This window comes from Sander lucioperca, chromosome 11 (assembly GCF_008315115.2).
Source record: "Sander lucioperca isolate FBNREF2018 chromosome 11, SLUC_FBN_1.2, whole genome shotgun sequence".
Classification (NCBI taxonomy): Eukaryota; Metazoa; Chordata; class Actinopteri; order Perciformes; family Percidae; genus Sander; species Sander lucioperca.
Genome location: NC_050183.1, coordinates 403,282 through 415,086, shown reverse-complemented (window position 1 = coordinate 415,086; position 11,805 = coordinate 403,282). Strand labels below are relative to the sequence as shown.

General features: G+C 39.0%; 1 protein-coding gene across 1 annotated transcript; it reads right to left on the bottom strand.

The window, feature by feature from the left end:
• Positions 1 to 754: 754 nt before the first annotated feature.
• On the bottom strand, positions 755 to 10,700 carry tmem38a (transmembrane protein 38A). The gene is made up of 6 exons (XM_031307050.2): positions 10,318 to 10,700; positions 4,729 to 4,885; positions 3,697 to 3,881; positions 2,555 to 2,642; positions 1,868 to 1,985; positions 755 to 1,257 (listed from the first exon to the last, which is right to left on the bottom strand). The coding sequence occupies exons 1-6, from the start codon at positions 10,439 to 10,441 to the stop codon at positions 1,054 to 1,056; spliced, it is 876 nt and encodes a 291-aa protein (XP_031162910.1). The 5' UTR covers positions 10,442 to 10,700; the 3' UTR covers positions 755 to 1,053.
• Positions 10,701 to 11,805: the final 1,105 nt, after the last annotated feature.

Here is an 11,805-nt window from a genome sequence, read left to right as displayed (position 1 = left end):
GCTCCAGAGGGAGAGTTGTATAACCCAGTTAGGAGTCACCAGCAGAGGGCTGCATCACAGCACAGAAAAAGAGGCTTCACACTTTGCAACAAAGACATGCATAATGGCAAGTTAATAAAAAGATCCAGGGTCTGCAGAGATGGTGACGTTTTCTTTCCTGTTTCAGGATACAAACACTCGTTTCTAGGTTAAAACAAAATTGAGCAAGTTGGTTTGAATTACAAACTTGGTTGAAATAATTTTACTGCACTGAAAAACAAGGTTTATAGGACTCAGTTATTTACAGAAATGTCTTAGTAAGATTGAATCTTTTGCAGATTAAACAGCCCAACATTTTATAAAGTAGTTTTCTCAATCTACAACAAAAATGCTGCTCACACATTAATGCATCCTACAGCTGTATAATCTCTCTGTTTCAGAAGTGAGAAACAATAAAACATGTACAAACATTTTATGAGACATTTTAAATATACCAGCCCTGAACATTTGCACTAAAATTACTTGAAGGTAAAATGCGTTGAAGCATCCTTTATAGAAAACTAAGTCACTAAAAAACCTAAAAAAAACATATTACTTTTATTATATATTTTATTATATAAGCTGTTGATGTGTTGCTGTAATATGTACTATCCTAATCCATACTTCGCCATCTAAAACTCAACCTAAATAACTCAGTTATCACCATTTATTACTTCTGAATAGTCAACATGAAAATAAATGTCAATAAGAAAAGGAAAATAAATTCCACGAGACACAATTTTTCTCTTGATTTTATTTAAAGACAGGAAGGTGGATCACCACACAGTGTTGAGCACAGATGCAGATGTTCACAAACCCATAAATATATAGGTTTCAAATGTCCGGGTTGGATTGAAGTGTGAAGCATTTGCCGTGGTACTTACAGAGTCCTCGTTCTGTGTAAAATGCAGAAAGCACCATTTTGCTCTAATAGAAAGGGTCTCATTTGGTTAAACATCAAACTGCCCCTCTCCCTAGAAAGGAATGGGAGGTCCCATCATGTCGAGGCCATGATGCAGTTTTCAGCTTGGCGTCCTACTCGGCTTTCTTGACCTTCCTCTTGCGGGTACCTTCACTCAGCTCCTCCTTGGTTTTGAGAGGTGAAGATGGGACAGAGGCGGGAGGATGATGATGGTCCTCCTCAGATCCACCCAGAGGGGAGCCGAACAGCAGATGGCAAACCCAGGACTCAATGAGAGCGAAGGGGGAGCCGTGAGAGTGTCGGGCGGTCATCACCACCTGAAGGAAGATGGTGTCAATTAGAAGAGGTTAGCCTTATTTTGGGATAATTTAAGGGGCACTTCACAGATTGTACACATCAGAATCCATTAACTGGTTTATACTTAAACGTTTTAACAGAGAGCCTGTGTACATGTAGGCAGGGATGGTCTAATGAGATCCCATTGAGATGCATTATGGGAATTGTAGGATGCAGCACTTCTTATATATCATTCTCTGCTGCAGCAATTTTGACTGTTCTGTTTGGAAGTGAAATAATAAATTGCTGGAGTAACCCTTTAAAGTTGACCTGTAGAGTTTATATGTGCTGTTCCTCACCAAAATGTCTTTTGTGAATCCTATAGGCCAAACAAACATCTTGAATAAATGTTTTGAAATACATAAAATCAGAGATGTGGGCAATCATTCAGAGAGAGGGAACATTTTATAATTTTTTCTTTCTAACTATATTATAGTCGGGGGGGGATTTCCTGAACGTAGATACTAGCTACTCTTTGCATGTGACAAATTGCTCGAGTTACACTGGAACAATGTCAACACAGATTTTAAAATGTTAGGCCTAAAATGAATCATAAAAGCAACATTTTCAACTCCATTTCGCTAATCTCACCTTGCATGTGGCCATGAAGAGGGTGAAGATGAGGATGAGGGTGCTCTTGGACACTGGCAGCCAGTGAGCCTCCTGCAGGGTGAAGAGGATGGCTCCGTACAGACTGGCTTTGGTCGGGCTGCAGAGACAGGAGACAAACCTGTCAGTTAAACATCTGACTGCAGCAGAGATCACAACAACGAGATCAGGATTAGATTGCATATCAGAGATAGAGAGAAAGATAAAAACGTTTGTATGGAGAAATGTAACCACTTCTTTAGACCAACATACGTCTTTAGGTGTGCAAGGTGTGCTGCAATTTTACAATTCTTTTAAAAAATGTATATAAATTTAATGTTTAATTGTTTAGTTGAATGTTTTGATTGAAGGTCTAATGTCCCTCTGTAGGTTGAATAAATTCTCTTAGGCTTATCAAACCCCTTTCTTTTAGGGGATGAGAGATTTTCATCTAACAGTGCACTACAGTCTGCCAAAGTGCCTTTTTGATACTACCACTGGAGGGCGCCAACATCAGACAATTTCAAATTCTACGCATAGTGACTTCAACAAACCTGCTGTGTTTCTTAAAAAAGCTGTCAGTGTTTCATGTCCAATTTAAGAAAAATAACGTTTAAGTTCTAGTTTTGCATGCTCAAGGAGGCAGAGATGAGTATGTGTTCCCTGCAGCAGCAGGAGACTCCGACTTACAATGACATGTTGAGGATCTCATTGGTGTCGGGCCTCCACACACCACGCAGCAGCTGCTCAAAATTGGAAATGAGAGCCACTCCAGACCCTGTGATGATAAAAATAGACAGTGGGAAAAAAAAATGAGGACAAAAAAGTCTGTCTCATGTGAATGCTCTTATCTGGCTTCAGCTTTCCTCCTCCATTTTCAACAGGCCCACAGGGCCTCACTATTAAAGCAGAGACCAAACCAGGACAACCCTTTATATATATTTCTATGGACTTTTCTTTACTACTGGATAATTTATGGTGAAATAATACAGGAAACGTGGTTTAGGTGTGCATCAAAGACATCAGAGGTAAATTATAAAGTCTGTAGTATTCTACAGATCATCATGACTGCACAACTTTTCATTAATTTGCTCCTTAATCATTGTAGAGCCTTTCTGGGTTCAAACATAAACATTGTTCATGGAGACATTTTTTACATTTTCTTCCTCTTTCCTCTTTACACTTTCTTTAGTCCAACAAATCAGAATTAGAATCAGCTTGTTTGGCCAACTGTGTACACATACAGGAATTTGACTCCGGTTTTGAGTAAAGTCAAAGTTCTTACCCACTTAAACCAGTTATCGGGTTACTTAAGTGCATGTAAACTCACTGATTATGAATGAACGGCCCATGTGCACACCGGCATGCACATGTGGTGTTCACTCGTGTTTAAATGTGTAGTTGCTCTCTGTCGCTCACTGAGTGCCGCGGTCAGCACAGAGAGCTCCTGCCAGAGTGAGCAGCAAAGACTCAAGGCTCACCAAGCAGCATTAAAGACTTTCTTCTCTATAGAACATTAAAGGTCCCTAAAAAACTTGGTAACCCTGCACACATCAGAGACCACCAATCTCCATCACTCTCCTTCAGGAACTATATGTTGTATGTAATCAGTTCTGTTTGTCATCGCCAATGATGGAGTAACACAATCGAATTTGTTTTTTGTGAGAATTCAAAAACCCAATTTAAACATGACTACATTTTGTGCCGCAACACAAAACTGCCTTGGTAATCTGAATGATATACTGTAATACTGCATAATATATTGTAAGTAAGCCCTGACAGTATAAACACATTTATGGCAGCAAATCGCTGTGAAATGACAAAACACTGACCTTTGACGTATCCAACGAAAACCATGATGAAGAAGCCGTGGTGGTAGGCGTGGTGGGCGTGGTGAACACCTGCTGCGATCTTACGAGTGCGGACGACTTCCTTCAGGGCGACCAACACCAGCTTGACGGGCAGGAAAGCCACGCATTTATAGAAGAGGTTCAGTGGGCAGTAAAAGAGGAGGTACCTGAGAAAGATGGTGGAGAACAAGATCTTAGAGTGAGGGGAGGGGATGATAAACATCAAATATTCAGCTCTGATTGTTAGGTTTGAAGAGAATGTTAACAGGTAAGTTCACCCAAATCACACAAAAATGCTACTAAGCCTCAGTGTCTGGCCATAAAGATAGGTTTTGTTTGCCAAGGTGTTGAGTAATCCACTGTTTAGCTTTTTCCTGTCATCTCACAGCATCCTCATTTTATTTTATTTTCCTGTTAGCTGTGTTTTTAAATGTAGTTGTGATGCATTTCTTTACCTCACGTTAAGCACCTAGAAATGTTGTTATGAAAATAAAGTTGCCTCGCTTTGCCCTGCCTACAATTTGTCCTTTTTTTCAAAGGAAACTGTTCTACAGACTCAGGTCTGTAGATTATCCTGAGTGAGTGGGACATTGTTTGCTATGTTGCAGATATGTTGCATTTCAGTTTTTCAAAAGTAATTTTCACTTTGAGCCCTGCACACTAAATGACCTATTATGATATCTAAAACTTTAAAAACGTGACAACAAAACTGTCTGCCGATACAGCTTGTGATAAGAAGGGGAAATTATTTTTGTGATTTGGCTGAACGGATCATTTGAAGACATCTATAAAGTTTATTTCCCTGTAAAAAGCAGGAAAAGAAATTCACCATTTCGTTCACTTGACAAGGATAATGGGAATGACCTCCAAACTGTGGCTGATAGGGGATCATTATTTTATCACATACAGATTCTTATAAGTTAGATGAAAAGCCTGAATACAAAAAAAATAAAAAATAAGCAGATTTAATGGTCCCATCCACATGTGACCTTAAAGCTCTGAGGACTTTCTCACCAGACAGCTGAGGCCAACAGGATGTGGCTGTTGTATTGGAAATAGTCGATGGGGGAGCTTCCAAGCATGATGTCTGCCAGGATGTAACTACCAAAGCAGTAGAGCATGGCACAGAGCCAGGAGGCCACGGGACTCTTGCGAGAAACCTCCACCGAGCCTGCAACACAGAGAAGGAGCTGTCAGGAAAATGAAAATATCACTACGTGTGGTCGAGAGGGGTTTTCAGTGTGCGTATGAATTAGGTTAGGGGTGTTGGTGAAGGTGGTGGAGTTTTATGCACTCAGTTTGTTTTATGTGTGTGAAGCTAAAGATGTGTGTGGCTTTTATTTAATAGCAGATGTCACACTGTCTGTTTGGTGGTTCTTCTGTGACGACAACTAGAGAAAAATACCACGAAAAACTGAAAAACTGCACTTTTTTTCCCTGCGAAAGAAGCTGAAGTGTGTCACTGGAATAATTAGTCTTTTCAGTCATTAATCATAATCAGTTACTCTATTTATTTATTTATTTATTTGCAAAACAGTGTATGGAAATTATAATTACAGGTAAATACTTCAAACAAAGAAGAAGAAGAAAAAGAAGAAGAAATAGAAAAAGTATTGGGTAAAAAGTTTCTAACATGCTCTGTTTATGATTTTAAAATTTCTGACCTTGTCAACTCCTAGAGGTCGTTTAAAAAAAAAGGCTCTGTGGCAGATCAATGCTTGCCACTAATTAACTTCAAAATTATGTATTTCTCCTTCATTTTGGATTTTAGAATAATGATAATGGAGTTATTAATTAGTATATTTTAAAAATGTATTATTTTTTAACTGTTTTGCAAAATGCTCGTTCGAATTTCATCATGTTTTCTAAATCAAATAAAAAAATGAATTGTAGTTAACCACTGAATAAACTATATAAATACTAAAGCCTCCTTATTAATGACCTGCTAAATCCTAATGGTCTAGATCCTGTTTTAGAAGCTTTACTACAACCAAAAGGAAAATCTTTGGTAATCTTTGTTCTTTTGGGGGGGAATCACAACAGTCAAATTGAAAATCGTCATAAAATGTTTATTTTTAAAAACCTTCTGTTAGTTCCATGCAGAGCAAAACTGTTAGCGATAACCTTTGAAAAATATTATCAGTGGATCCCTTGTGCGTCTATGAGCTGTATCTTTGTCCACTCCTAGTCGACCATTTCAGTTCACGCCCTGATAATCCGCCTTTTTTTTATCATAACCTAATATTGACTCAGGACTTCTACAGTCATTTGTGAGTTAACAGTTTACCAACTCAACAGATGACTGAGTCTTTAAAGTATACCGACTTGAGCAGATGAGACAGCTCTTTACAATTTATTAAACTGATTGTATGCTTTATATATGACCATTTGGTATTCTTTTTGTATACAGATGTGAAACTGACTTATTATATGCCAAGCATTTATACCATGTCAAAATATACCATAAAATGACATTTATACAACATTTAAACTCTCTATACCAGTCAAACCTCTTTCTAGAGTTTTCTACCTCTCATTGCACGAGTGTGTTTCAAATGATAAGCATGCTCTGTCCGCGTAGCATATTTCTCTCACTTAATCAGTAACAATGGACACAAGCCTAGATTTCTTTATGACACTGTAGCCAAACTTACTCAAAAGCAGCCGTCTGATAGCAGCTACTGTTAGCAGATAGAGTGTAGACTAGTTACACTCTGTCTTTTCGTCATCCAGATTGTCCATACTGTAATTTTACTTTGTTGGTCTATTCTGTACACACAACACATGTAGTGCACGTCTGTCTGTCCAAGAGGTGGGATCCCTCCTCAGTTGCTCTTCCTGAGTTTTTATTTCTTTTTACCTTTTTTCCCCATTAAAGAATTTTTGGGGAGTTTTTCTTTATCTAAAATGAGGGTCAAAAAGGACAGAGGATGTCGTATTGTTGGACAAATTGTAAAGCTCCTTGAGGCAAGTTTGTGACTTGTGTTACTGGCCTATAAAATCGAGTTGACTTGGACATGGAAATTGCTTGTGCCTGATGGCTGCCAGGTATCCATTACAACTGTATATAAAACACTTCAATTATAGCTCCAGTCAACATTTTGTTAACATTTCTAAATCAGTATGCAAGTTATGATAAACTGCAGCTAACTATAGCAAAAATGTTAAAGCTTTGTGCTGTGTTACAATTAACTCTCACTGGGAAAGCAAAGCAAACTATTAAGATAATTAACTATAGCTGAAAATAAATGTAGTAATGAGTAAAAAGTACAAAATGAAATAAATGGCATAAAATAAAAATACTTATGTTATGTATATGTTCCCATGTGGGTAAAGACTACACAGTGTTACAACACTGTTAGAGACCTTCAGTAAATGGAGATGTGAACAGAGCGCGGCTGCTTCACCGCACAAATCTCCAACAACAGGTGGGTGAGGGTGTCGTGGTGACACTGGTGCTCAGTATGAAAGCAATCTGATCCTGAGAAATGCTGCCCTATAAATATGTTCTGCTCAACTGCTTCTCCTACCTTGCAACTGTCAGGCCTGGGTTAACCTTTGAACCCCCCCCAACACACACACACACACACACACACACACACACACACACACACACACACACACACACAAACACACACACACACACACACTTGTCTCTCCACCCCTCCACCCCCCAATGTTGAACCCCTAAACTCATTCATGTGCTCTTCTATGTACTGTGAACTAGGACTCTCCACTCTGACACACTGGACACACACAGGGAATGGTGAATATAAAAAGATATTGCAAATGTTGGCAGCATGAGACATTTGACTGTAAAATGAGAGGTGAAGTAAGATAAATGTACAGTCATGAAGTCAGCTTTGGTAGCCACGTGACACAGTTAGCCTGAGCTCTGATGAAATAATGGATTTTAACTCTAAAACACACACAAATGCTGATTGTTTCAATTAAAAAACAAGAACTCTCACTCCATGTTTTGACATCTTTTTTCTTTTCATTAAAGAGAAAATTAAAAAAAATGTGTTGAAAGCAAAGTGAGACAATCCCCTTTACCTCTACTACTATGTGAGATATGAGTCCCAGTATAGTTTCACATCTGCTTTTGAAACCATTAAAACTTTAGGGACATTACTAACTACGTTAATGCATAACTTTAAACATGTGTTCACTCAAATTAGCAAATAACCACAGTTGTGACTTGTAAAAGAGTATTACACTGTTTTAGCATTGTACTCTCTTAACATTGTCGAACTCATGATGGAGAGTTAAAAAAGGATCTTATTTATGGTTGTGTCTAGGTGGTAACCCTAGATTTGCAAAAACTCTCGCGAGACTGAGAAGTCAATGCCTAACCTCAACCCTCTTGCGAGAGTTTGGCAAATCTTGAGTTCTTTCTTGTCAAAAATGCCACATTACCCACAATGCAACTAACTTGATCACCGAAAGTTAGGTCTGAGATTCAGGTGTGTAATGCTAGTAGCGGCTAATGTTGCCTCGAGTCGCTAGCCTCAAGCTAGAGGATGGATACCCGACCCGAGCTCGACTGGATATTTAGAAATGATGTTTGGGTTCGGGTCAGGCTCGGTCACATCAGCGCGATAAGTCATTTGTTGTATGATGGTGCTGCAGCTCCTTTAAGAGAGCTCAGTGCGTGTGTATGTGTGGATACAAGAGAGAAGAGAGATAGAGAAAGAGGAAGCAGACGTGTAAATGTGACCGGAGCAGAGTTGGTGGAATAAGTTTAAGTTTTGTACACAGTGTGTGCGGTGTCCGAAATAAACCCCAGACTGAAAGCCAAGTTCATTCATTTGCTCACCAGAAACGGGATTTTTGAGTCTCCCCTGGTTTTCTGACCACGGTTGGAAATGAAGCAATCAGGAAAGGTTAACACATTGAACATTTTAAATTAAACAGCTTATTAACGTGCGCTTGTTCCCCCGTGTGCGCTGATGCGCTCATCTGTTGACATTTCCGAATGCCTTCCAGTTGCTTAATAAAAGCTTTCCACACAAACAAACGTACATGTGTCATTAGTATGAGAAAGAAATGAGATTTTAACTATGTCGGGCTCGGGCCAGCTCGGACATAAATATCTTAATGCCTGTCGGGCTCGGGTCGGGTTCGGTTACTGCTCTGTCGGACACAGGCTGGGCTCGGACAGAAAAATGCGGCCCGATCCGCACTCTACCTCAAGCAGAGATGTTTCATTTTCAAACTTGTAGTCTTCAACTGTCGCTGCCTCAAGTGACATCACTAGAGGCAGTTTATCAGACTGCACGGAGCTCCCTCTGGAGACACAGTACTCCCAAAGACCTTTAAACTGACTTTGATGTGTAAAATCTGTGGAGTTCTCCTTTAAGGGTGATGCTGTAAACGCGTTTAGATTAATAAAATCATTCTCTTCATAGATCATTTATTTTCTACTTCATTTAATTTCAGTTGAAAGGAATTATAAAAACCATATAATATCAATTAACTTTCTCCAGATAGCTCATGTAGTACAAAACAAGTTTCCAAAAGTTTATTCATCTAACAAGTAGCTCTTATATTTTTCTCACTGAAAGTGACTGGAGCATCATTGTTGAGGAAATTGTGGGAGATACACATGAAATATTTCGTAAAAGCTGGTTTTAAAGAATTTGATAAACATCTGAGGCTCATTTAAAGCTGTAAACCTTTAGATGATGATGAGGTGTTTGAGGTTGAGGTGTGTTTGGTTCAACTGAGATTAAAATGAGCCAACAATGACTCAACTTTCATGTCAGAGGGAGCTTTTTCTTTAGGGCGAAGAACATCAGTTATTTCAAAAGCTACAACCTCCCAGGAACAATATGGCCATGCTGGGCTGTTAGCTCAACAGTTGTTTTTTTTTTTCATGTTTAACATTCACACCCAAATGCAGCCTAAAAGTGTGCAGCAGAGAGGCTTCTGAGGCCCACTGACACTGTCTATTTCAGGATATTCTATTTATTGCCTATGTCTCTGGTATGCACAGGCCTTCCTCTCAGGTTTCATCCACTTAAGGCTCTGTTGCTCAAAGGAGTTAATTCTTGGAAAATATCAGGCTTTACCCAAAGCTGAGTGGTTCGGTGATTTCCTCAGTGTAAATGAGGTCAGACTGCTGCAGCAACAGTCATTCCCTCACACCAGCAGAGCTGTAAGTGCTCCTTCTGGAGTTGATGTAACAGGTCATGGTTTATAAGGACTGGGTAGGCTACTATACACATAACAGCAACAGAAAGTCCCCATAGGGATATTACACTGTGTAGTTATAACAAAGAAAGTCAACCTAATATTATAAGTTATACATCTCAGAAATAACTCATAAGTGTTTACATATTAATTGTCCATGTTAATAAATATGTTAATCTAGATATATTTTACGTTGTGGTGTTGTAAACAAATGTATATTTATATATTTAGGCACAGGACTGGTGAGTGTGAAGCATGTAGCTGCCAAAATAACATAAAAAGAAAAAGAATAGCTTATACAATCACATTTATCAAATAATAAAGCAGACCCTTAATCTGGAGAGCGAGAGAGAGAGAGAGAGAGAGAGAGAGAGAGAGAAAGGAAATAGTAGAGTAGAACACACTGACCTGGTTCATACTTGAGGTAGAGGATGGACACGATGTAATAAGCGAGATCAAACACGGGAAACATTCCCATTTTGGAGAAAACTTGGGCAAAATCGCCCAAATTAAGAACTGCCAACACTTCCATGTTGCCTGTCTGTTAAGAGTGAGTCCCTGTTTGTCAGTTTGTTTTATTCCAACTGCGCAGTCTGGATCGTGAAGCCCCCCCAAACCCGGTTCGCCGACTCTCCACCAAACCTCCCGGTCTCGACAGTGAAAGCCAGTGACACTCAAGCCCTCCTATTAATACCACTCATCTCCAGCCTCAACAGCAGCATCGTCGTCCTATGCGGTCTGTGCCACCTGCTCCGCTTTTTAGACGACAGCAGGTTTACATGTCAGCTGCTTGAAATTTAAAAAACAACAATTTCAACGATAAACACCTCCTGTGTTGAAATAAGCATTATTTAACTGAGCCACGAGACGCGATTGGAGGTAGCCTGTAAACACAACAAGCCCGAGACAAGTGTCCATTCTTAATACGAACAAAGACGTATTCACCCCCTCTTAAAACAACATCCCTCAATCCAGATCAGATCCTGCTCCGAGGCTGCAGACTCAGCGAACATTTGGTGATATCACTTGCTGTTTACACATTTTCCAGATGATGCAGAAATAGTGTGGTTAAAGGCCCAGTAATACCGAAACTACATAAATAAACAACAACCGGATTTTATGTATTTATATGTAAAAAAAAATCATTTTATTTATGTATTTTTCTATTTTTGCTTTAACATGTTCAAAGGAATTATCAGAGCAATCACCTCCGCCACCACCAGGGGCGCCCAAGCCACACAATTGAAAACCTTGTAGCTTCAAAATATCAACTTTCAGGAACTAATACAAGAACCATATAGAACAACGTTCTTGTTTTATTAGATGGGTAAAAATGTATTGTGATCTATCTGAATGAGAGCCACCAAAACAAAGATGATTTGCACCCAACCTCTTATAAGTTTAAAGTGTTTTTATATAAATATAACTGTATATAGGTTGTGTTACATAAGTCATATTGCTTCTTGATATTTGTGTTCTTGATGGTTAGCCTCAATGAGGCTGATTACAGGTTGTTGTCTTTTTAACTTATGCTGTGTAGTGAAAACAAAGACGTTAAAGCCTTACACCATCAATTTTGGGGATCTCTGTCCACCTGAAATATGTAAATAAATAAATAAATAAGTAAATAAATAAATAAATAAATACATTTAGTTCTGCTCATTTTAGTAGGCCTATCATAAAGGCTAGTGATGCCCTGTCAGCTAACTGCAACAACAGCAAAACTACCACTGCAGGTCTGCACCTGACGCTGCTATTACGTTTAGTGTCAACAGGTGGCGCACGTTGCTCGTGCATATTTGTTTCGTCGTATTTCCCTCATTCTAGTCTTCCAGGCAGATTCTTTTAAAATGCTGTACAACTCCTGTTCTCTTAATACATCTATGCTCCTATTAC